Source organism: Abramis brama (assembly GCF_963993115.1).
Source record: "Abramis brama genome assembly, chromosome: 13".
In the NCBI taxonomy this organism is placed as follows: Eukaryota; Metazoa; Chordata; class Actinopteri; order Cypriniformes; family Leuciscidae; genus Abramis; species Abramis brama.
Genome location: NC_139975.1, coordinates 2,682,856 through 2,709,960, shown reverse-complemented (window position 1 = coordinate 2,709,960; position 27,105 = coordinate 2,682,856). Strand labels below are relative to the sequence as shown.

The 27,105-nt window shown below is 39.9% G+C and overlaps 1 protein-coding gene across 3 annotated transcripts in view; it reads right to left on the bottom strand.

Moving 5' to 3' along the window:
• LOC311094871 (uncharacterized protein) overlaps nucleotides 1-26,794 on the bottom strand; it is a 30,996-nt gene extending 4,202 nt beyond the window's left edge. Inside the window, exons 1-5 of one of the 3 annotated variants that reach the window (XM_084133065.1) lie at nucleotides 26,319-26,494; nucleotides 25,354-25,689; nucleotides 24,759-25,094; nucleotides 23,963-24,064; nucleotides 22,707-23,879 (exon numbers count right to left, since the gene is read on the bottom strand). In XM_084133065.1, coding sequence (XP_083989191.1) covers nucleotides 23,806-23,879; nucleotides 23,963-24,064; nucleotides 24,759-25,094; nucleotides 25,354-25,689; nucleotides 26,319-26,364 — 894 coding nt within the window. In that variant the 5' untranslated portion in view covers nucleotides 26,365-26,494 and the 3' untranslated portion in view covers nucleotides 22,707-23,805. Of the gene's footprint in view, nucleotides 1-22,706; nucleotides 23,880-23,962; nucleotides 24,101-24,758; nucleotides 25,095-25,353; nucleotides 25,690-26,318 lie in introns of those variants that run through there. The other 2 variants (XM_084133064.1, XM_084133066.1) reach the window with 2 other exon arrangements.
• Between the last annotated feature and the right edge of the window lie 311 nt (nucleotides 26,795-27,105).

Here is a 27,105-nt window from a genome sequence, read left to right as displayed (position 1 = left end):
GACTGCATTGAGGTGCTACTGAACAATTTGGATGAAGCGAAGGCGGCTTGTCAGTTTATGATAAAGAATGGCACAACTGAGAAAAAAACCTAGTAAGACATTGCTAGGTGTCACATTGTGTAACCCAGTTCCAGAAATGCCAGATTTGCAAGAAGACAGGGCTGAGGTTTGGGAAAAAGATTCTAAGTCATTCAGTAGACAATACTCTGACTGTAGAATCAGATTTCCCATGGCAGCAGTTCATGCTACTACGACTATGCGTGCTAGTGAAGGAAGGGAAGAACCAATGACCTCTTCCATAGTCCGAGGATTTAATCCAACTGAACTAGAAACTGTGATCAAGAATATTGGTAAATTTGATCCTGCCAAACAAGATCCATTAGATTTTCTGAAAAACTTGGAGGAATATGCTGAAGTTTACAATTTAACATTTTTAGTCACATACAGCAAACATCTCCTCACTATCCGCTAGCTGCCTGTCCCCTGAACACACTGTAAAAAAACGCGGTCTCTCTGGACACCCCAGGCTCCACAAATGGCAACAAAAACAAACTGGGCTCACCCGCACCACAAAACACAACAAACAGTGTTCCAGCCAATCACCGACAAGCAGTATTTGAGGGTGGGGTTTGGGGGGGTTAGTGCGCGTACACATGAAGGGGGTGTGGAGGAGAGAGAAGCATGAAGAGGAAAGTTTGAATTATGGCCGACACACGACCAAAGAGACGACTTCCGATGAACAAATTGCAAAGAAGAGGGACAAGGATAAGAAACGCACAAAGTATCGAATTTACATCGGAAAAACCTTCGAAAGGTGGCGAGAACTCCGCCGGCAGAAGGGCTTTCAATCCGACATTCAGTTGCTCTGTTCTTGCTGGACAGGTAAATCCATTTTTCTTTCTAAACTGACATTCATGTTCGCCAAACCAACACAAGGATGTAATTAGCTAGAACTATGCAGTCAGCGTTAACTTTGGTGAATACAACATATGTTTCTAGCAGCTAGCGATCAATCTCTATTGTAAATGATCAAGCAAATTCACAGTAGGGCGACAATTTGTGTGAATGATTGTTTTCACCCACGGTTTGTTATGAATTTGAATCATTTATAGGCTGTTGGCAACTTTGACTAAATTTGTTTATGATGCCGCCGTTGTTGTGACTCAGAAGGCGGAGACAGATCCATGTGCAACAATTTATTAATAACGTAAAAGTAGTAGTAAAGGAACTCAAAACAGTAGTAAATCAGCAGGCTGAGTCGATGTAAACCAGGCGTGAGTTCGGGGCTGGCAGCAAGCATGCAGGTCAGAGACAGGCAGAAGTTCAGGGCTGGCGGCGAGTATCAGAGTCAGAGACAGACCGAGTTCGAGGCAGGCGGCGAGTATCAGAGTCAGGTCACAGGCAGAGTTTCACAAGGCGGGCTGCACACAATCAGAGAGGTTAGTTCAAGCAAAGGTTCAGTATATCAAAGTAACAGGGTTTTTTCAAAAGAAGCTCAGACATGTAACACGGGAGTGAGACAATACTTCGCAACGGACACCGAGATGACAAGCTAGATATAGGCTTGAACTCAGAGTAAATTGCTGACAGGTGGAAGGTAATCAGAGCGCCAATGATGCATACTAGGAAGAGTATGCATCATTAGTATTCAGGGGAAGGCGCTCGAGACTGTGTACTGGGGATCTCACTAGACGCCGTAACAGCCGTTGCTTATGCTCACTGGGAAACGCGAAGCTAACGTTATCTTGCTATTATTGCGTCCTTGTATGGGAGTGTAGGATTACAAATTTAAGAATATGTTTTAGATCTGCTGATCCTACTTCCTTACATAACATCACATTAAAAAACTAAGGTGAACTATACTGTATTGGGCATTCAAGGTGAACATGAGGGCATCCATTTACAGATTAGATTTAACAGTTTCCATTGAAGGGGTTTTGTTAGTCTTTGATCTTCCTACTAAGAGTTGAACTATGTGTGAATGTTACAAAGTCTTAGTTCTCGTGACCATGTGTTGTTTATACAATTTGGGGGGTACCATTATCTCAGTTGGGGTAATTGCCTCTATTGTCTTTAGATGTAGTCATCCCTAAAGGCTGTGTGTAAGTTCAGCACCTTAAAGGACAGCCCACTGAAATGCCTATAAAGAAACCATGTAAAGTTACGTTAGTTAGAATGTTGGACGAATTGCAGCCACGCTCAATAAAGAATAACTTCTGTTTGAACGTGATCCCTACGTCTCCTGGTCTTGCTTTGAAGAAGAAAAAGTTTCCTACAGGAGCTATAGTTATAACCTCAGGTGGCGAAACGATTTTAAGATAATGTTTCTCTTTTTCTGCATTCTGTTCTGCAATATATAAAAGCATTTATCTAACTTGGCGACATTACAAATTGAATGAAGTATCAGTAAAACTTAACTTTGTTTGTAGTGACTACTTTGACTATCTTTGTGTTTACTGTGTGTTACAGGAATAAAAACCTTCACAGAGAATCGAGATCTTTGAGAACATGAGATTGTAATGAGTTTGATGAGAGAGTTACTGTACCTTCAACAGTCACTTGAAGATCTGCAGATGTTATTTTGACATCTGAGTGATAGAGTTCTGCACTGTAAGTCCCTGAATCTGCTCTGATCACAGTGTTTATTATCAGAATCCCATTATTGACTGACACTTCATCATGTCTGTTATTAAAGAGATCACATTCTTTCTTATTTATCCTGTCATTCTTTATTTTACAAACTGAATCCTCTGATGTGTTGCTTATTCTCTTTTGTATCTTCAGGTCATATTCTCTAATGTTCACCATCATCACATTGAGTTTGACTCCGAGAGCAGCGTAACAGGGAATTGCCTGACTAAACCAGCAGAACCGCTCCACACCTGAAGAACAAAACACACACACACACACACACACACACACACACACACACACATTATCATAAATTAAAATATTACACAAACAAGAGAGAGAGAGAGAGAGAGAGAGAGAGAGAGAGAGAGGGGAAGCAGCAGAAAACCAAATGCATGTTTGAGCTGTTTTAACTGAGAGCAACTTGCACTAAAATGTCTTAAATATGTCAGTGCCATTGTTCTGTCTGGAGATGCACACCAGTAATGTGTGTTTTTTTCTAAGGCATGTTTATAAAAGTTACTTAAACGCCCTATCTGAACTAAAGCCTAATCCTGGCTTAATCTAAACCTGTGAAACCAGGCTTTAAACACTTAAGACTCAATTACTAGATCCTGCAGTTTATGGAAAAACTCTTAAAGTAATATTACAGTGTTTTCATGTCAGAGCTTCATCATCAGAGAGTTTGAGCTGAAAGTGGACTCACATGCAGCAGTTTTCAGCATCAGCATCAGTCCAAAGATGAGCATCATTTCTAGAGTCCAGAAGAGCCAGTAATCCAGCAGAAGAGAGAAGATGTTTCTGGTGTGTTTGATCAGGGTTGGAGCTAAACTGTGCTGGACAGTGGCCCTCCAGGACCGAGTTTGAGAAACCCTGCCGTATATAAAGACTACTGCGCACTTTCTGAGAGAAAAGGAGAAGTACAAGCACAAGGTACAAAAATAACATACATGTCTTTTCTGTCCTGCTGTGGGCTTTCTATACTCTGTGTTCGGGCCAATTAACACGATCAGAGCCCTCTCCCCGGACAGCATGCCAAATACGTTTACCAATTTAATCTATCCGACTTATTTGTAAGTGTGAACTCGTGAACCCAAGTTTGAATCAACAGTGGAAACTTGACCTTTTCACACGTTCCCTGGTGTGAAACCGCTCTGATCACGACTCAGGACAAGAGTACTTGAGAGCCCGGTGTGGAAGAAAGGTCCAGACAATAGAGCTTTCTAGGATGCAACGCTCCTCGTAGGGTGTGCCGTGACCAGCAGAGGCGAAGGCGTAACGTGCACCTCATACGCGGTAGAGATCGCCTCGACAATCCATTTGCTGATGGTCTGCTTTGATGCTTCTCTTGGGAGACCCAAAGCTCACTAACAGCTGGTCAGACTTCCTCCATGAGGCACACAAGGTGTAGTTCTGTCAGGACCACTATCGTCAAATATGATTGACGGTTAGCTGTCACAGTTCATGAATTCACTGACTCTTTCTCGCGCTGTGTGTGTGTTGTGTGTGCGTTGTGTGTGGTCACTGATCAGCCGCTGATTGTCATCAGCGCCAGCTGATTCTGATCAGCGATCTCTATTTAAGCTCATTGTCTTTCGTCTTGTGTTTGTCAGATCGTTGTGGGATTTTCCCCTGTGCAGTGTGGTCTTCGTTGGTGTTCCTGATTTCCCGGTTTGGTGTTCATGTCGAGTTCGTTCTGCCTGTCGTCTTCCAAGGATCCTGTCTCGTCTCTTCACTCTGCGGACTCGTGTTGTATTCCCGTCAGCTTGTCTCATCAAGGATATCATCTCACTTTTTCACACCACGGGATCCGGGTTGCCCATCTGCCATCCTGCGCTACTGTGTGCCTTATATCTCTTTCTACGTGTTCATTCAATAAACCTGATTTCTTGCATTTGCATCATCTGTCTTCATTTAAACGTTACATTAGCATACAGTTTGGAGTAGCGGTATGGTTCTGTTCTGGGCAAGAACTCCCTGCACATCCATGAGGCCTAGCATGGATAAGAGCAGGAGAGCAGTAATAACCCCTCTTAGGGTTAACAGAACAGAACCAACATGAATGTATTGCAGATATCATTAATTTTAATGTACAACATAATTAGAGAATTTTAGTCTGATTCAGGGGGAATCAGAATGCCAAATCCTGACTGACGAGAGGAGCTGGGGAGGGAGGAGGGTAATTAGCTCCTGATCAACGCGAATCCTGCTGATAATACTGAAGGAGCTTATATATGAATACAGTGATAGGGGTCGTATTCCTAATGGTAGACGTGGATCAGCTGAGAGTCACTGATGAGAGCTTGACTAACGTGACCTGCCAGAACTGACGCTACGCTTGATCTTCAGTAGATCCGCTGACACATGTGGTGGAGGATGGAAGGCCTGGAGAACAACAGACCGTGACACATGAGTCTAGGGTGGAGAAAGGCTTTAGCTCTCTCAGGAGCGAACTCCAAACAGTAATAGCCAGCAAAAAAGCCACCTTTAGAGTAATGAACTTACTGGTGTCTCGCCAATGGTCCCTCGCTTAACGGCGCGTGGAAGGCAGCTATGGCCGCCACGTAGACCTGAAGTGTGGACGGGGAAAGACCTGCTGAATCATATTGACAAACTTGCAGAAATTGCACAAATTTATGCAATATGTCAAACCTTTAACCCGCGGGGAAAAATCAACTCACAACAACAGTTTAACAACAACGTTTCTGAATGTTAGTGGAGACATTTCTGTAGTTGTTGTGTAGTTACATTGATCATCTCATCATCATGTTTAACTTTTACACATGTTGACACAGTTCCTGAGGTCTTTATAAGACAGCGGTGACATGTTCTGGTCAATAGTGTTCAGTGCTCGTCTGTGCTCAACCACAGAACAGTTTCAGGCTTTGCTGGATCTTTTGCCATTGCGTTAGAACTGGGCTCTGTTGTCTCTTGTGAAACCAAATGTCGGCTGGTGTGTGTAAACGTGCAGATTAATATTATAATAAGATCATCTTCATACATCAGAAGGAGAGTGAAATCTTATTGGATTATTTTTTGACATGCTTGCAGAGAAAGGCTCACCAAAACACAGTTACTGGGTTTCACTTTTCACGTTTTCTGGGTTGGTAGAAACACCGGGACCTGATTATAAACACGGAAAAAGTCAGATTTTCATGATTTGTCCCCTTTTAATAAATAAAAACATGTGGCGTTTGACTGGAAATAGTTTAATTTCAAAGCATTTTATTTTCATTTAACTCAATCAGGGCCGGCCCGAGGCATAAGCGAACTAAGCGGCTGCTTGGGGCCCCCTGGTGGCCCCAATCGAGTTTTTTATTTTTATTTTTTTTTTACTACATATTAATTAACTTAAACAAGTGACATAAATGAGTGAATGAACGAATAATTCAAGACAAGAAAATTCTGATTTCATGATCAATATACCTGCCTACTACAACTGCTGCTGTGTCTGCCAGTGTTTGAGTCACGCGCACCTCGCGTGCATGGACAATTCGTGCGCAAAGTCACGGTAATGTTAAGCCATGCCACACAAATTTGATTTGCCTCACATGATTGACATTTAAATCAATGATTTATCCTTTAAATTTAATGATATTCAGAACAGAACAAGAATAAAAAAATAACTATAAACAAGCCAAAACGAAATAATTTAAAGCGAAAGTGAAAGTAGGCGTTGGGCTCACGTATCGCTCTCGTCATTAGAATCAAAATGTTTCAACATTCACGATGTATTTGGATGCTAAACTATTCTTTATTATAGGCTTCTTTGTACTTCACTCACATTCCAATATTGATGGAAAAAATCATCCTCTTCACACGCGCAAAAATGTGCTTGGAAACATCACAGTGGAGCGGTGCTTACGCTGAATTGTACGAACTGTAGGCTACTACTGACTATTTTAAAAGAGCAGTGTAATTTTTATATGTTAGGTTGACTATTTTATTATTATATTTTATTACGGTTATAATGAACAGGCTGCGATGTCAAGATTGCAATGCTGGAATAGGCTATGTTGTGTGTGTGTGTGTGTGTGTGTGTGTGTGTGTGTGTGTGTGTGAGGCGCGGGCGCGATCGAGGAAACATAAAAACATACTCCGTCATGTTCATACAAGACATCATTCAAACTGCAAAGTGTTGCAAAACGTTGGTGGATATTTTGCAAATAATTTAATATGTTTTGTGATATGTTTTACAGTTTGTTTTCAGAAGTTTCAAAGTGTTAGTAAAAGAGTAAAGAAAAAGTTAAAACTTTTTTAAGTATCTATTTTTTATTAAGTAGCCTATTTATTTTGAATTAATACATAACCTCATTGTATTAATTTATAATGTAACACTATAGCGTGACATTTGTGTCAATAATCGTAAAGCACAGGTGACGGGAGGGGGCCCCCAAATCAAATTCTGCTTAGGGCCCCCAAAAGGCTCGGGCCGCCACTGAACTCAATACCAAAGTTCATCTTAAATTCAACACATCTTATTTACAATCTTTAAAGAACGATGTGTTTAGCAATATTCTATTATGACAAAGATCTTGTGAAGAAAAATGCATGTGGCTAAACATGTTATTAAAGTAATCTAAAGCTAAAACATCTAAACAGACGCTGTAAAAGAAATCAGCCAAAGCCAACAGACTACAGTAAAAGACCACATGACTCCAGATGTGTAAAATGATTTCTCATAGATGTGACGGGATCTGCTGCTGAGATCTTCAATCTTCTGCTGTTTCTTCATGTCCTTCTCTAAATCTTCTCATTCGCACGTTTTGATCTTCCTGTTTCTTTCCTAAAAACAACAGATTCTCATCATATTCACACTCTTAATATTTGCATGTCAAATCCATAGTGATGATGATAAATGTGTCTGACCTGACGTGAGTCTCATGTAGATGTGAAAACCTCCTAACAGACCCAACAGAACCATCATCTGAAAACACCAGACCAGCACATGCACTACAGATGATGAACTCTCTGAACACAACACTGACCCTGAACACAACACAGACACATCAATCTGTCAATCAATCAATCAATCAATCAATCAATCAATCAATCAATCAATCAATCAGTGAACATAGCAGTTAGCCTGTTAAGGAGTTAGTTCACCCAAAATCTGAGTTATATAAACATAATTCCTGGCTCTTCCCAGCTCTATAATGGCAGTGAATGGTACCTGAGATTTTGATGCCCAAAAAACCCTCCATCCATCATAACAGTGATCCATACGGCTCAAAAGGCCTTCTGAAGCAAAGCCATGCGTTTTTATAAGAAAAATATCCAAATTTATAACTTTATGCATGATAATCACTGGCTTCCACTCTAGTTCTGGCGTAAAGTAAGGGGTTAATTGAAATGAAAATAAAATAAAATATAAATATTAGTTGAAAAAAAAAAAAAAAATTAAATGTTGCATTGGCACTAAACTGAAAAAAAGCTGAAGCACTAAAATGATTAATTATTATTATAAGCTAATACAAAATAGTAAAACTGTAAACTATATAAAAAACTAAATAACACTGATTTGTAGATTACACTGTAAATGCAAACATGGTATTTAATTAAAAATAGTAAATTGACCTTAATAATTTTTTTTCAACCTGCTATTAACACTCGCTTTTAGTAAGTTACTTGTACTTTGAGGTTGATAAATCTTACCAGCTCAGTCTACTTGAGCTGGATTCATTTAGAAAAAGTAAGTTTTATGACCTGTGGTCATGCGTAGATCAGTCCTCTCTACGCTAGACGGCGATATATGGCCACGCCAAGACTCGCCCTTCAATAGCTACTATTGGCTGAAGGTGAAAACCGTAATTTTAAGCCACCATTGTGGTGATTAGTGTTTGTTTTAGTTGGGCTCTTGACCCTTATATCATTAATTTAACATTTTGTTTGGCTGCTGTACCTGAGTTACAACAGCCAGATAAACAAATAGAAAAGATGATCTGATGGTGATGGTTGTGTTTTAACATAATCGTTATTTCACAATCATTTGACCTGATTCACTGAACTCATATAGAGTCCAATTTCTGAGTTAGGTTTACTTTATTAATTATAGCAGCACTGTCCTGGTACAGCATAATATTTTTAGCCATTTCAATGAAATCCAAATAATCAAATAAATAATAAAAAAACTTCAATTTTTTTATTTTTATTTTTTTATGTAGGCACACACAGACATCAAGAATTAGCGTATGAATCTCAACAATGGTGACAAACAGATCACCCCTGATCATAAGCTCATTATTTATTCATGCAGCAATGCATGATGGGAGCCATGAATGAGTTTTGATTGGTTGCACCCAGAATGAAAAATGAGTGAGCAGAACTAAAAGTGTTAAGTTGAAGGTATTTAGTAATTCTAAGTGGGGTTAAATTTATATCAAGCAATCCACACAAAATGAAAAAACTAAGTTAAAGGAGAACTCCGGTCAATTTTAACATTGTGGAGTTCACGCGCGTGATCATAGGTAACTAAACCTATGCGCGAGAACTCGACAATCGATTACTATAGACTTCGACCGAAAACAGGATGTAAATACAGGTATGTGCACTGGCTGAATTAACTTCATTTTTATTCATATCTTTCACATCTACAGCAGTCAGATGTTCACTCTGAAGGAATCACTCACATTGGCTGGGCACTTGTAATGACACATCAAGGATGTTAAGAGGCTAAAAGCAGGTTTAAAACTTGCCCCATTGAAGTCAACAGGGTGCAAATTTTAAAAAGAGGATAACATGGTGTAGGCAACACCGATTTTTGTCGTTGTTCTCTGTATTGACAGCACTCCAAATTTACAAAAAAATGAACTCAATGTTAAAATTGACCGGAGTTCTCCTTTAACACTAAGGTATGGCTATTAAGTTACATGAACATAAAAGTGGTACTACTTGATTTAGTACTGCACACTTAAAATAAACAAGCTTTTCTAACTCACTAATCTTAAGATTACTTTGCTTAATTTATTTGAGGCAACGAGTTTGCATACTTTTTTTAAGTAAGGTCAACTAATTACATTTTACAGTGTACAGCAGAATGCCATACTTCCACACTACTCTCACTATTACTGGAGTATGTAGTGTGTTTACTGTGTGTAACATGAATAAAAACCTTCACAGACAATCGAGATCTTCGAGAAAATGAGATTGTAATGAGTCTGATGAGAGAGAGTTACTGTACCTTCAACAGTCACTTGAAGATATGCAGATGTCACTGAGCCGTTTGATTTAAAGACTTGTAATCTGTAAGTCCCTGAATCTGCTCTGATCACAGTGTTTATTATCAGAATCCCATTACTGACTGACACTTCATCATGTCTGTTATTGAAGAGATCACATTCAACCTTTCTTATCCTGTCATTCTTTATATTACAAACTGAATCATCTCGAGTGTTGTACTTTATCTTTTGTATCTTCAGGTCATATTCTTTAATGTTCACCATCACCAGACTGAGTTTGTCTCCGAGAGCAGCGTAACACGGAATTGCCTGATTAAACCAGCAGAACTGCTCCACACCTGAAGAACAAAACACACACACACACACACACACACACACACACACACACACACACACACACACACACACACACACTCAAAAAAAAAAAAAAAAACTTCACAGAGAATTAAGATCTTTGAGAACATGAGATTGTAATGAGTCTGATGAGAGAGTTACTGTACCTTCAACAATCACTTGACGATATTCAGATGTTATTTTGGTAACGCTTTAGATTACAGCCCGGAAAGTACTGCGTAATTAAAATGAAAGTACAGTGTAACTTTCGGTAATTACAGTGTACCTATAAAGTACTTACGTGTAAGTATAGGGGAATAATATGTAAAGTTTTGGGAATAAAGGGGTAACAACCAGGAAAATAACAAATTATTTAGGCAAATTATTTAGACTGTAAGTATTTCATGTAGTTACAGGGTAAGTATGACATTGCGGGCTGTAAATTAAAGTGGTGCTTCTTACCCTCTTGTTTCATGTAGTTAAAGGGTAAGTATGACATTGCGGGCTGTAAATTAAAGTGGTGCTTCTTACCCTCGTTTCATGTAGGTAGTTACGGGGTAAGTATGACATTGCGGGCTGTAAATTAAAGTGGTGCTTCTTACCCTCGTTTCATGTAGGTAGTTACGGGGTAAGTATGACATTGCGGGCTGTAAATTAAAGTGGTGCTTTAGACACAATCTGATATCACCTGGAAAACTTTATTTGAAAAACAACTTATTTCAAAACGGATTTACAGCACTTTGTTTCTCTTGCTTGGTTTCCTCCTCCTCTTGTTCCTCTTCTTCTTTTTCTTTCTTTCCACTGATGAATCTTAAGAAGGAATCCCATGACATGTCTCTTGCTATTCTGTATTATATGTGTTTAAAATAAAATACAGTACAGAAATGTCCTCACCATTTACTCATCTTTTACCCTCACGTCATCCGAGATGTATACGAATTTCCTTCTTCAGATTAACACAAACAAAAGTTTTTAGAAAAATAAATAATCTCTGTAAATGCATATAATGCAAGCTCATGTGTTCCTAAAAGTTGACAACAGCACATACAACAATAACTAGAGTAATCCATACGACCCCAATGGATGAATCATGGCTGTGTCCAAATTCAGGGTCTACATCCTTCGGAGTAGGCCTACTCATTTGAAGGATGTTACGTCACAGCGCCGCGACGAAGGATCCTTCAAATGCGGCCCACAAATACGTCCTCCTTTTCCCCAAATTGGAAGGATGGGTGTGGTGGATCCTTTCCCGTCCTACCTATCCCATAATTCTTTTCGGCAGAGCGTAATGGCGGACGAAGCGAGTGGTAGCCATGGTAGCGGAGTGGGAGAGGAGTATGCTTTTCGATGTAAGTTTTTTAAAAACTGTCTTTTCAAAAAAATATATTTATAAATTTATTTATATTTATAAATATATTTTTTCAGTGGTTGTCTAGTCAGGCATTTTGTTTTAGCGTTAAGCATTTTTTTTTACATTTGTATGTTTATGTAAAAAAAAACATTACTTTCGTAAACTAGCTTCTTCCTTACTGCCTGTGTGAATATCCCCTTATAGTAATTATTACACACAGCTAATTTGTTAGTGATTGAAGCTGTTTTTAACGCTTCTAGGGACGAAAGAGCAGACAGAAGTGTTTATAAAGCTCCGGTTGCTAGGCGACAGGATATGAGCAACGGGTAAGGGAGGGAACTGAAAGAAGGGTAGGCTGTCCAAATTCACAAACACCGATTTCCGGGTTTTGCGGTCGTCGGAGGATCCCTCCTCCTTCAACCGGGTAGGAAGGATCCTAAGGAGGATGCAGACCCTGAATTTGGACACAGCCATAGTCTTCTGAAGTGAAACAGTAAGCGTTTGTAAGAAAAATACCAAATATTTAACATTTTTAAACTGTAGACTATCGCTTCCGACCAACTGTCACCTGCGCGTTCATGAGAGGGTTTGAGTAAGTTTACGCTTGACAATTTAAAGCGTGACGTAAGCGTCACCGAATGAAAACCGAATGTCGAATTATTATTTTTTTAATGTTTTCATTATTGCTCACAACAAAATACAAACAATAACAGATAATAATAATGAAAAACAAACCATGCAGAAGAACAGACACCAGTTCTCGCGCGAGTTTCACATCATACTCCCGCGAGAATGCAATGAACGCTTAAATTCAATTCTTTTAATACATAATACATAATAGAAAAAGACTCCTTCTTAAGATTAGGCTAATCAGTGGAACGATAGAAAAAGAAGAGGAGGACTAAGAGGGACAAAAAAGGACAAAACATGCTACTTTCTGTCAGGACTTTAGTATTTGAAATGAAAAGTTGATTTAAAAAAAATAATAAAGAATAAGAAGTGTAATATGTTGTAAATCTGTTTTGAAATAAGTTGTTTTTCAAATAAAGGTTTTCCAAGTTATGTCAGATTGTGTGTGTACATGTGTTTTTATTGTACTTACCCTGTAACTACATGAAACAAGAGGGTAAGAAGCACCACTTTAATTTACAGCCCGCAATGTCATACTTACCCTGTAACTACATGGAACAAGAGTATATTTTCCCAGCATTTAAAAAAAAAAAAAAAGTTGCAATAGTTTTACTTACCTTGAAACTTAATCAGTGCACCTTTGCAATAATAACAAATTAGCCTACTTTATAAATGCACTGATATGTACCCCGTAATTTTAAAAAAGCACTATTTTTACACTATTATTACAAAAAGGTGCAGTGTATGTACTCGCTAAATTGCTCCCAAAAGTAAGATTCTAAATGATTCTTACTAGGACTGGTTGTTAAAGATCCCTAACTTTCAGCACAACAATTGAATGGGGATGTCATCTTGGGTGGGGTGAAATTTGGCACAGAACTCATGGTGCCACCAGTGCGACACATCTTCAGTTGTGTGCCCGACCTCATTGGGTGTTTCGGCCACTTATCACAAGACACCCTCTGCCGGGGTTGGCCCACCACGGGTTGATCAGACCCGGGTGTGTGTCGCACGGTGGTAGCACCATGCGATCATTTGGCAGCCCATGTTGCGTCCCTACGTTTCAGCCACAGCCAGTGACTGCTCCGTTCCGCTGCAGTGGCAAGTTCTTTGATTGCCCTCCGTTGGGACTGCCCTCTGATCCCTACTTCCTTCAAGAGCCTTGTGGTAGAGCTGGCTACAAAACCTCTGCATCCCACCTCCACTGGCCAAACCTTCACATTCCAGCCCCGCCCCTCTGCTTCAGCTGCTAAGTTGGCATATCGCAGCCTCTTCCGTTCGAATGCCTCGTCCATGGCATCCTCCCATGGGACAGTCATTTCAACGATGAAGACACGCCGGCAGGACTTGGACCAGAGGACAAGGTCTGGGCGCAGGTTGGTTGCTGCAATTTCGGGTGGGAAGGTGAGCCTCTGGTTAATGTCTACCCGCATTTCCCAGTCCCGGGCTGCGTTCAGTGGTCCAGAGTTTGGGAGTGATGACTTAGTCCACTGTTTCTCCCCTTCCCGCATGAAGGTTGTTCTCCGTGGGATGGTAGTCTGGGCATTTAGAGGCGTGGCGTTGGTGGTTACCCTCTTGTTCTCAAGTTCGGCAGCCAAGCACCTCAGCACTTGGTTGTGGCGCCAGGTGTACCTTCCTTGAGTTAGGCTGGTCTTGCAACCCACCAGGATGTGTTTGAGGGTTGCTGGGGCTGCACACAGGGGACAGGCTGGGTCCTCTCCATACCAGAGATGTAGGTTGGTTGGGGAGGGCAGGACATCGTAAGTGGCTCTAATGATGAAACTTAGCCTATTAGCCTCCATGCCCCACATCTCACTCCATGTGATTTTTCTCCTCTCCACGCCATCCCACTTCATCCAGCGGCCTTGCTGGGCTTGGGAGACAGCCTTGGCACACCTGGCTGCTTCCTCCTGGTGGCGCACCTCCTCCACCACCATGTGCCGCCGTTCGGTCGGAGTAGCCTTTTGCCATGTGGGTGTTGCTGCTTCCAATCCAAGGCCCCCTCTGCCATGTTGGACATGCCCCACTATATCCCGGTGTCTGAGGGCAGCCTTTGCCGCCGCAACCGCTGCCGACGGCTTCCATTTCCTCCCCGTTGCTAGGGTAGGAGCAGCACCTCTGACGACTGGATCCCGGGATTCTGTCAGAGTCATTTCCAGCCTTGATTTGGCACATTTGTACTCCTCCACCAGGCTTGAGATTGGCAGGGAGAGGGCTCCGTTGCCATACAGGCCAATGCTGGTAAGGCATCTCGGCAGTCCAAGCCACTTCCTCACTTGTGCATTCACTAATCTCTCCAGTCGAATGGCATGGGATAGCGTGACCTCATAGATAGAAATTGGCCACATGAGACGGGGCAGCAGCCCAAACTTAGACTAAAATACTTAGTCTAAATAATTTGCCTAAATAATTTGTTATTTTCCTGGTTGTTACCCCTTTATTCACAAAACTTTACATATTATTCCCCTATACTTACACGTACGTACTTTATAGGTACACTGTAATTACCAAAAGTTACACTGTACTTTCATTTTAATTACGCAGTACTTTCCGGGCTGTAATCTAAAGCGTTACCGTTATTTTGCCGTCTGAGTTTAAGAGTTTTAATCTGTAATTCCCTGAATCTGCTCTGATCACAGTGTTTATTATCAGAATCCCATTATTGACTGACACTTCATCATGTCTGTTATTAAAGAGATCACATTCTTTCTTATTTATCCTGTCATACTTTATTTTACAAACTGAATACTCTAGTCTGTTGTAGTTTATCTTTTGTATCGTCAGGTCATATTCTCTAATGTCCACCAACATCTGCAGAATGAGTTTGTCTCCGAGAGCAACATAACAGGGAACAGAGTGATGAAACCAGCAGAACCGCTCCACACCTGAAAAACACAAACACACACACACACACACACTATCATAATTTAAAATATTACACAAACATTCTTATAATTGTATAGGATCCTCAAGATCATTTTTTGATTGAAGGTTTTAAGTGTGTATATTTTCTAAAAACTAATAATGTAACTTTGAGGAGTACACTAATATACTCTAAGAACATTAGCGAAAGAGAGAATAACAGAGTAGAGAGAGAGAGAGAGAGAGAGAGAGAGAGAGAGAGAGAGAGAGATAGAGAGAGAGAGGAAGCAGCAGAAAACTGAATGCATGTTTGATCTGTTTTAACTGAGAGCAACTTGCACTAAAATGTCTTAAATATGTCAGTGCCATTGTTCTGTCTGGAGATGCACACCAGTAATGAGTGTGTTTTTCTAAGACACGTTTATAAAACTTACTTAAAAGCCTAATCCTGGCTTAATCTAAGCCCTGTCTGTGAAACCAGGCTTTAAACACTTAAAACAGACTCAATTACTAGATCCTGCAGTTTATGGAAAAACTCTTAAAGTAATATTACAGTGTTTTCATGTCAGAGCTTCATCATCAGAGAGTTTGAGCTGAAAGTCGACTCACATGCAGCAGTTTTCAGCATCAGCATCAGTCCAAAGATGAGCATCATTTCTAGAGTCCAGAAGAGCCAGTAATCCAGCAGAAGAGAGAAGATGTTTCTTCAGTCACACGATCACTAGAAGAGCCGCTGACACTCGTCTGTGCTCACCGTATATAAAGACTACTGCGCACTTTCTGAGAGAAAAGGAAGTTCACATCATTTACTGGAAAACTTGGTTGAAGGTCTTGCACAAGGACACAAAAAATAACATGTAAGTTTCTTTTCTGTCCTGCTGTGGGCTTTCTATGACTAATACTTCTGCAATTTTACATTTTCATGAAGACATTACTGTATGTATGTTAATTCATCACCCGTTTGTTGCTTTTATAACTGCAGGACTCAAAATGAGCATCACTGAGCATCGACCGCAAGTAAAATGTCTTTGATGATGAGTAGATGAACAAACCGTCTACTAAAGAAAACATCTGTCACGATTTGCACGTCTTTTAACAACTTTTACCCAGGTTTGAAAAGATAGGTGTTTTTCTGTGGAGATACTGTAGGCAAGTTCTCTTCATCTTCTGCTCCTATTATTAGTGGAGTACCTCAGGGCTCTATTCTGGGTCCGCTTCTTTTTAACTTATTTATGCGTCCGCTGGGGGATATTATTACAGTTTTTTACAGTCGCTAGGACACATTTATCAATACTTAGGTCACTTTTTCAAAACTCTTCACACAGTGAGCACAACAGAAGTATATGTGGGCTAAACTGTGGATCATTTATCATTGCTTTGGCATTAAAATGCATTCAGTGACTGCATCTTTCAAATTACATTAACTCTTTTCTCACTTCGACACAACAACCGCCAAAACTCTGTGTACCTACAGGCCAATCTGCACATGCTTACATACTGTTTTCAAAACTGTTGAACTTATGTTCAAAACAATAACATAATACAAAACTGAATAAGACAGCAATTCGCTCCATTTCTACAGTAATATTTTAATGAAATATATTTTAAATCTTAAAATTAAATGCTATAAAAACAATTGGACAATTGGACCAACCACAGCTGATTCTCATTGTAGATGAACATCTACACAGGTGTTACTCTTTCAATTTCATTACAAAAGGAGACAACAGCTGAATAGTTTTGTATTGTGATGTAAACATGGACCCAGCCAGAAATAGAGAAGTGGCTGAAAGAGGAAGAAGAGTGGCTGGGAGGGGGCGAGGAATACGTATGCGTGGTGGAAGAAGAATAAGAGGAAGATCAAGAGCTGTAGTCTCAGATGAGATCAGACCTACTGTAATTGATCATCTTGTAAATCATGGTCTCTCAATGAGAGAAGCTGGTCAGAGAGTGCAGCCAAATTTGCAACGCTCAACAGTGGCATCTATTGTTAGAGTTTTCCGGCAAACCAACAGGTAACTTGTATTCTGCAAGGGCATATGACTGAGTTGCATATTACAGAAGTAAATAGACTTGTGTGTAATTGCTTTTGCATTTCTGCTTAGGACTCAACGGTTACCTCACACAGGTGGGTGAGGAAGGATGCTCACTGATGTGCAGGAAACTGCCATTGTTGATATGGTCATCAGAAACAATGGCATAAAACTCACTGAGATTCGAGACAGAGTCTTGGCAGACAACGTTACTTTTGCAAATATTCACAGTGTAAGCATAACAACTATTTCTAGAGTCCTGAAAAAACATCAGGTCAGGATGAAACAGTTGTACACTGTGCCTTTTGAGAGGAACTCTGAACATGTCAAGCAACTCATTAACCAATATGTCCAGGTAAGATCACAATAAAATACAGAACTGTTTTTAAACAAAACCAAACACACACAAAGACATATTTTTAGGTAATGTTTACTACTGTAACAGCTTATGTTGCCTTGTGGATTTATTTTAGAGAGTCATGGAGATTGAAGGCAGGCAAACACCCCACATTTTCATCTTTGCGGATGAGGCGGGTTTCAACTTGGCCAAAACACGGCGACGAGGGAGGAATGTGATTGGGAAGAGAGCCACAGTGGATGTCCCGGGCCAGAGGGGTGCCAACATCACAATGTGCGCAGCAATATCCACTGATGGAATGCTGTTACACAAACCACTAATTGGGCCATACAACACTGAACACTGTCTCCTTGCGTTCCTGCATGATCTCTATGGAAGGGTTGTGCTAGGTGAGGAAAGGGGTGCAGAGAGAAGAAATCAGCCAACATTTATAATTGTATGGGACAATGTGGCATTTCACCACTCCCGTGCAGTCACTCAGTGGTTTGCAGCCCATCCCAGAATGGTGTCACTTTTCCTCCCACCTTACTCTCCATTCCTCAACCCCATAGAGGAATTCTTTTCCTCATGGAGCTGGAAGGTTTATGACCACCATCCACATGATCAAATGTCCCTCCTGGATGCAATGAATGCTGGATGCCTGGACATATCAGCAGAAGATTGCCAGGGATGGATCAGGCATGTCATAAGATTCTTTCCTAGGTGAATTGCCCTAGATGACATAAGATGTGATGTGGATGAGAACCTGTGGCCAAATGGAGAAGACCGAGTAAATTAGCATTACTATTGTATCTGTATCAGTGGATGGTGTGTATACAACGTCTTGTATTTTGGAATTATTCACTGCAAAAAAATAAAAATAAATAAAAGACTGAATTATAAACAGAGATGTGTCCTTGTTTTACACAAGAAAACATTGTATAATGCTACATGTTGTTAGTGTTTTTTAGGTCATTGTTTTGTGGGTGACAAAGTGTGTTTGTTGGCTGTCAACCTTTGCTAGTGTTGTGGAAGAATGTGTTGATTTGAGACATATATGAAGTGATTTGGTAGTTTTAGTGCATTTTGAATGTGAATGTGAAATGTTCCCACAGCCCCATGTTCCCACAAATGGCCTACCCCTGACCCCACCCCTAAACCTACCCGTAACTGGGGTTTAGACAAATCGTTAAAAAAAAAATTCTTAGAATTTTTTTAAATTCTTAGAAATGTGGGAACATAGGGCCGTGGGAACATAGGGCTGACCCCAAATGAACTGCTGTGCCGAGCTGAAAGTTGGTTAGGAGAACTGTGTGAAGAGTTTTGAAAAAGTGACTTAAGTATTGATAAATGTGTCCTAGCGACTGTAAAAAACTGTAAGAAGCACAATGTTTTATTCCATTTTTATGCCGATGATACACAGCTGTATCTGCCATTGAAAGCTGGCGATTCCATTCAGACCTTGATGGATTGCATCCGGGACATTAGGGAATGGTTATCAATTAACTTTCTCCAACGGACAAATCAGAAATTATTGTCTTTGGCTCTCCAAAACTGAGGAATAGTCTCATTAAGGAGTTGGGTAACAGTTTCCCCTCAGGTTCCTCTCAGGTCAGGAACCTTGGTGTCATTCTTAACTCAGAATTATGTTTATCCAAACAAATTAATTCTGTTGTAAAGAATAGGCTAGTTTTTATCAATTGCGGTTAATTTCCAAACTTAAATAATTTTTGTCATTCCAAGACTTGGAGAAGGTCATTCATTCTTTTATTACCTCACGCTTGGACTACTGTAATTCATTGTATTTGGGTCTTCCTCAATCATCGCTTGCACGCCTCCAGATGGTGCTCAATGCAGCTGCAAGGCTGCTGACCGGGACAAAGAAATACGATCATGTTACCCCAATTTTAGCTTCACTTCATGGGCTCCCGATCCATTTTAGAATTCAGTTTAAAATTCTGTTGTTTGTGTTTAAAGCTCTTAATGATCAAGCTCCATCATAGAGCTCTTCTTGCTCCTCTGTCATCCACTAGATCTTTAAGATCTTCAGACAGGGCTCTTTTATCTATCCCTCGCTCCCGTCTAAAAACTAAGGGAGATAGCTTATTCCCTGGCATTTTAATATTATCTTGCTTCTGTTTTCTGTCTGTTTTATTTGATTTTTTCTTTTTGTTCATCATTTTGGATAGTTCTGCTATGTTTAAAAGTGCTAAATATAAATCAAATTTACTTACTTAGTAAATCATTTCACTCAATGGAGACACAATTGTGGAACATGATGTCAAAGTTTAAATTTGAAAGTTGTTACATTTGCAACATTTCCTTTCAACTGACGTCTACATGTTTCTTGTGCACTGTTAGTTACAAGTCAGTCAGTCAAACACTAAAACACAACTCGTGATCTTCTGCTTCAGCGCTCAGTAAATCCTCAGTTTCTCTAACCAAACGTATGAATCACACAGCGCTTCAAAATTGACACTAGATCCATTATTTGTGTCTTGTAATGTTTTGTGAAGGAATAGACAGAACAAGGGTGCAGGAAAACCAGGTGTATTTTAATTGCATTGTTTGACAAAGAAAAACAATGAAGAACAAACTATTAGGGGAGACCGGGGATGGTTGTAACATTTTTGACCTTTCTGTCTATATCTTGGAGTACTTTTAAAGGGGTGGTGTAATGCCCTTTTCACAAGATGTAAAATAAAATAACTCTCTGTTGTCCCCCGAGTGTGTGTGTGAAGTTTTAGCTCAAAATACCCCACAGATATTTTTATATAGATGGTAAAATTGTCGCTTTTTGAGGGTGAGCAAAAACACACTGTTTTGTGTGTGTCCCTTTAAATGCAAATGAGCTGCTGCTCCCGGCACAGGGGGCGGAGCTACAAGAGCTTGTGTCCTGAAAATTTAAAAAACTTTTAGCCTTTTATGTTCAAACTGGATTCAGAAAGATGGAGAGACTCAAGAAGAAGAGAAACATGTAGAAGCAACAGGACATTTCTGAATGGTTAGTTGATGAATTTATGAAGCTGATGTGGAGTTAACTTTCTTCAGTTAGCATATTCTGTCATGATAATCTATAAATCGTGTTCAGGGGGCGGGGTTTATGTAAATTTTAGGGTTGGTGATGTCACTAACCCGGTAGGAATGTGGTGTAGTCTCTACCAGCCGTTTGTTGTAGTCCTTAAAAAGTGATTTCTTTAAAAGCAAATATCTCCCTTTGCTTTGAACTTTGAGCGTCGTAACTTTGCAGATGTTGTTTATGATCAAACAGCAACATTACACACTAACTAAAGTTAGAAAAGTCAAATCATAATCAACCACCCTTTTAAGCCAGTGTGTTCAAAATGTGATTCAAACTAGTTACAAGTGTCTGCTATCAAATGACACAGCTATTATGTTTACAACACAAACAGAAAATGCAAGGTTTAGTTTCAAACACGAGGAGGGAAATGTTACAGTTCAGCCCATAGTCTGGGTTAGTTGTAACACACCCTGGGTGAGATGTAACATTATGAAATAAGGATTACGACAAAAAAAAAAATGATTTTGAAAGCTTTTTATTCAACACTGACTTTTCACTATAACTGATGTATGTGTGTGTGTGTGTGTGTGTAAGTTTGTTACTCTCAGTCATAGTAATTGACCATAATAAATTGAAATTGAACACTTGAACATTGTGTTTGTGTAAGCATGTTTGTTACTGTGTTAAAGTTTTGTTACATAAAAATTTAAATTGTGTGTGTGTGTGTGTGTGTGTGACACTTGGACTCAATGAGGGCGATGAGGCAACGGGTAACAAAATAACAAGAAGCTTTATTCCAATAATGATAGTATATCCAAGAAGAAACAGCATGTGAGGCACATATAGTGCACTGTCCACAAACAATCACCGACCATGACGAGGTCATGAAGGGAACTTAAATACACAGATGATGACGAGACAACGGCTGAAGACCATGATGATGATGATGACAGGTGTGGGTAATGGTAGAGGAGGTGCAGGTGTGGGCCAAGGAGGATCATGGGAACTGTAGTGCAGACAATGACGATGACAGTGACAGTGAAGAAGACGATGACAGTGACAATGAACGTAATGGTGACAGTGTGTGTGTGTCTGTGTGTGTGTGTGTGTAAGGTGTTAGGGTTAGGTTGTAACGTTTCATTGTTGTTACAACTAACCCCGAGTCATGTAACCGTTAACAGGCGAAACATTAGCACTAACAACTTGCATGAAAAATATCTACACAGACACACGATAAACATAATTTAAATTTGATGAGTTTAACTATAAAGCAGAACTCTAACATCTGCTGTGTTTTCCGTACTGGGGTGCGTTTCCCGAAAGCATCGTTGGCCAACTATGGTCGCAAGTTCATCGCAATGTCCATTGAACTCTATTGGTAACGAGGGAACTTGCGACCATAGTTGGCTAACGATGCTTTCGGGAAACGCACCCCTGGTCAGTAGAAACGAGCCATTAGTCTGATTCAGGGGGAATGCCAAATCCTGACTGACGAGAGGAGCTGGGGAGGGAGGAGGGTAATTGGTTCCTGATCAACGCGAATCCTGCTGATAATACTGAACGAGCTTATATATGAATACAGTGACACGCGTCATATTCCTATAGGTAGACTATAGTGGATCAGCTGAGAGACACTGACGAGAGCTTGACTAACGTGACCTGCCAGAACTGACGCTATGCTTGATCTTCAGTAGATCCGCTGACACATGTGGTGGAGGATGGAAGGCCTGGAGAACAATAGACCGTGACACATGAGTCTAGGGTGGAGAAAGGCTTTAGCTCTCTCAGGAGCGAACTCCAAACAGTAATAGCCAGCAAAAGCCACCTTTAGAGTAATGAACTTACTGGTGTCTCGCCAATGGTCCCTCGCTTAACGGCGTGTGGAAGGCAGCTATGGCCGCCACGTAGACCTGAAGTTTGGACGGGGAAAGACCGGCAGAGAAACAGTCTTGAAGGAACTCCAGCACTGAAGCCATTGGGTAGTTAATGGGTTCAACTGACGTTCTCTGCACCATAAAGTAAATATTCTCCACTTTAAGGCATATAGGCTGCGTTTACACTTGGCATTAACATGCGATCACCGTGATCCGATCAAGCAGACGTTTCTGCATGTGGTTGTGTTGTAAGTATTTGGAGCACACACGTGTTGTGAAACTGATGAAGAAGTTTTATTAATTTGCGGGTGTTTTTCTATTTGCATGTGTTTTCTTCGGTTGCAGCGTGTTGAGATCTCTCGGCCACCGTACTATAGCAAGTGTCAAAGATAAGAAACTTTCCTGGTTACTAGCGACAGTTGCAGGATGTAATGATAAATAGGACGGAAGCAATAGCAAGTGCAATAATGTTTATTGAACAGTAGTTCACTCAGAACAGGCAGAAGAAAACACAATCAATGTAGAGCAGCAGATGATCTCTCCAAGCCAAGGGTCAGATCAGGAACACAGACAGCAGGAGAGCGTGACGCAGGGACTGAGATGGACGATCCTGAGGTGACTGAAGAAGATGACGGTGAACCAGAGGTGAGAACAAGAGTGAAGCAATCCGGTGAACAGGAAACACGAGGAAAAGAGGAACAGGCACAAACACGGGAAGCTTCAACAACGATCTGACAAACATGAGATGAAAGACAGGGCATTAAATAGGCTGGTGAGATGACATGCAGCTGCCACTGATCACTGATAATCAGCGGTAACGCCCACATAAAACAATCAGCGTAACGAGACAACTCACACACACAAACACACAAGACTAGAATGAGACAGTGGATCTACCAACCGTGACACAGGAGGAAACAAGAGTTAAAGCTGGACACATTTACTAAAGTTAATTTTATAATTTGATATCCATTTAGATTTATTGTTTTTAAAATGAACACTTGTTCAAATTTGATTCATACGGAGCCCCGCACATGACATGCAAGAAAAAAAAGTATATCATTACTTATAATATAGCAAATCAAGGGAACGAAAAAGTCTATTTTTTCCCCTGGATGTCATGTATGGAGCTTCATAGATTAATTTGTGCTTTCTGAAATCAAATTAAAAATGACTATGCCTATATTAAATAATCTTTTTTTTTTTTTTATCAACTGAACTTGCGTCAATTTGATTGCAAAAACAGTTTAATTTCAAATAATTTTATTTTCATTTAACTCAATACCAAGTTAATCTTAACAATATCAACACAGATTATTTACAATCTTTAAAGAACGATGTGTTTAGCAATATTCTATAATGACAAAGATCTTGTGAAGAAAAATGCATGCGGCTAAACATGTTATTAAAGTAATCTTTAGGAACAGCTAAAACATCTAAACAGACGCTGTAAAAGAAATCAGCCAAAGTCAACAGACTACAGTAAAAGACCACATGACTCCAGATGTGTAAAATGATTTCTCATAGATGTGACGAGATCTGCTGCTGAGATCTTCAATCTTCTGCTGTTTCTTCATGTCCTTCTCTAAATCTTCTCATTCGCACGTTTTGATCTTCCTCTTTCTTTCCTAAAAACATCAGATTCTCATCATCTTCACACTCTGAATAACTGCATGTCAAATCCATAGTGATGATGATAAATGTGTCTGACCTGACGTGAGTCTCATGTAGATGTGAAAACCTCCTAACAGACCCAACAGAACCATCATCTGAAAACACCAGACCAGCACATGCACTACAGATGATGAACTCTCTGAACGCACCCCACAGTCTGAACACAACACAGACCCTGAACACAACACAGACACATCAATCTGTCAATCAATCAATCAATCAATCAATCAATCAATCAATCAGTGAACATATCAGTCAGCCTGTTGAGGAGTTAGTTCACCCAAAATCGGAGTTATAAACATAATTCCTGGCTCTTCCCAGCTCTATAATGGCAGTGAATGGTACCTGAGATTTTGAAGCCCAAAAAACCCTCCATCCATCATAACAGTGATCCATACGGCTCAAAAGGCCTTCTGAAGCAAAGCCATGCGGTTTTATAAGAAAAATATCCAAATTTATAACTTTATGTACTATAATCCACTCTAGTTCTGGCGTAAAGTAAGGGGTTAATTGAAATGAAACTAAAATAAAATAAAATATAAATATTAGTTGAAAAACTTAAAATGTTGCATTGGCACTAAACTGAAATAAGTTTAAGCTGAAGAACTAAAATGATTAATTATTATTATAAGATAATACAAAATAGTAAAACTGTAAACTATAAAAAAAAAATAACACTGATTTGTAGATTACAGCAGAATGCCATACTTCCACACTACTCTCACTATTACTGGAGTATGTAGTGTGTTTACTGTGTGTTACAGGAATAAAAAGAGAATCAAGATCTTTGAGAACATGAGATTGTAATGAGTCTGATGAGAGAGTTACTGTACCTTCAACAGTCACTTGTAGATATTCAGATGTTATTTTGCCGTCTGAGTCATTGACTTGTAATCTGTAAATCCCTGAATCTGCTCTGATCACCGTGTTTATTATCAGAATCCCATTACTGACTGACACTTCATCATGTCTGTTATTGAAGAGATCACATTCAGCCTTATTTATCCTGTCATTCTTTATTTTACAAAGTCGATCATCTTGTTTGTTGTAGTTTATCTTTTGTATCTTCAGGTCATATTCTCTAGTGTTCACCATCATCAGACTGAGTTTATCTCCGAGAGTGGCGTAACAGGGACCTTGCTGATTAAACCAGCAGAACCGCTCCACACCTGAAGAACAAAACACACACACACACACACACACACACACACACACACACACACACACACACACACACACACACACACACACACACACACACACACACACAAACAAGCACACACACACACACACACACACACACACACAAACAAGCACACACACACACACACACACACAAACACACTCAAAAAAAAAAAAACCTTCACAGAGAATCGAGATCTTTGAGAACATGAGATTGTAATGAGTCTGATGAGAGAGTTACTGTACCTCCAACAATCACTTGAAGAAGTGCAGGTGTTATTTTGGCGTTTGGGTGAAAGACTTCTAATCTGTAAATCCCTGAATCTGCTCTGATCACAGTGTTTATCATCAGAATCCCATTATTGACTGATACTTCATCATGTCTGTTATTAAAGAGATCACATTCATCCTTTCTTATCCTGTCATTCTTTATATTACAAACTGGATCATCTTGTGAGCTGCTTGTTTTCTTGCGTATCCTCAGGTCATATTCTCTAACATCCGGCATCATCACAGTGAGTTTGTCTCCGAGAGCAACGTAACAGGGAATTGCCTGATTAAACCAGCAGAACCGCTCCACACCTGAAGAACAAAACACACACACACACACACACACACATATTATCATAAATTAAAATATTACACAAACATTCCTAGAATTTTATAGGATCCTTGAGATAAATTTTTGATCAGTTTTCCATGAGGTTTTAAGTGTGTATATTTTCTAAAAACTAATAATGTAACTTTGAGGAGTACACTAAGATACTCTAAGAACATTGGCGAAAGAGAGAATAACAGAGTGAAGAGAGAGAGAGAGAGAGAGAGAGAGAGAGACAGAGAGAGAGAGAGAGAGAGACAGAGAGAGAGAGAGAAAGCAGCAGAAAACTGAATGCATGTTTGATCTGTTTTAACTGAGAGCAACTTGCACTAAATGTCTTAAATATGTCAGTGCCATTGTTCTGTCTGGAGATGCACACCAGTAATGTGTGTTTTTTTTTAGGCACGTTTATAAAAGTTACTTAAACGCCCTATCTGAACTAAGGCCTAATCCTGGCTTAATCTGAGCCCTGTCTGTGAAACCAGGCTTTAAACACTTAAAACAGACTCAATTACTAGATCCTGCAGTTTATGGAAAAACTCTTACAGTAATATTACAGTGTTTTCATGTCAGAGCTTCATCATCAGAGAGTTTGAGCTGAAAGTGGACTCACATGCAGCAGTTTTCAGCATCAGCATCAGTCCAAAGATGAGCATCATTTCTAGAGTCCAGAAGAGCCAGTAATCCAGCAGAAGAGAGAAGATGTTTCTTCAGTCACACGATCACTAGAAGAGCCGCTGACACTCGTCTGTGCTCACCGTATATAAAGACTACTGCGCACCTTCTCAGAGAAAAGGAAGTTCACATCATTTACTGGAAAACTGGGTTGAAGGTCTTGCACAAGGACACAAAAAATAACATGTACGTTTCATCACTGAGCATCGACCGCAAGTAAAATGTCTTTGATGATGAGTAGATGAACAAACCGTCTACTAAAGAAAACATCTGTCACGATTTGCACATCGTCTAACAACTTTTACCCAAGTTTGAATCAACGTGTCCTGGAACAAAATCATAATGGATGATGTTCCCTTTTATTTTCACTAACAATTGAAAATGTATCATCAGAAGTTTGTCTAGGATATCTAAAGCATTTCACTCAATGGAGACACAATTGAGGAACATGATGTCAAAGTTTAAATTTGTAAGTTGTTACATTTGCAACATTTCCTTTCAACTGACGTCTACATGTTTCTTGTGCACTGTTAGTTACAAGTCAGTCAAACACTAAAACACAACTCTTCAGCGCTCACTAAATCCTCAGTTTCTCTAACCAAACGTATGAATCACACAGCGCTTCAAAACTGACACTGGATCCAGTATTTGTGTCTTGTAATGTTTTGTGAAGGAAAAGACAGAACAAGGGTGCAGGAAAAACAGGTGTATTTTAATTGCATTGT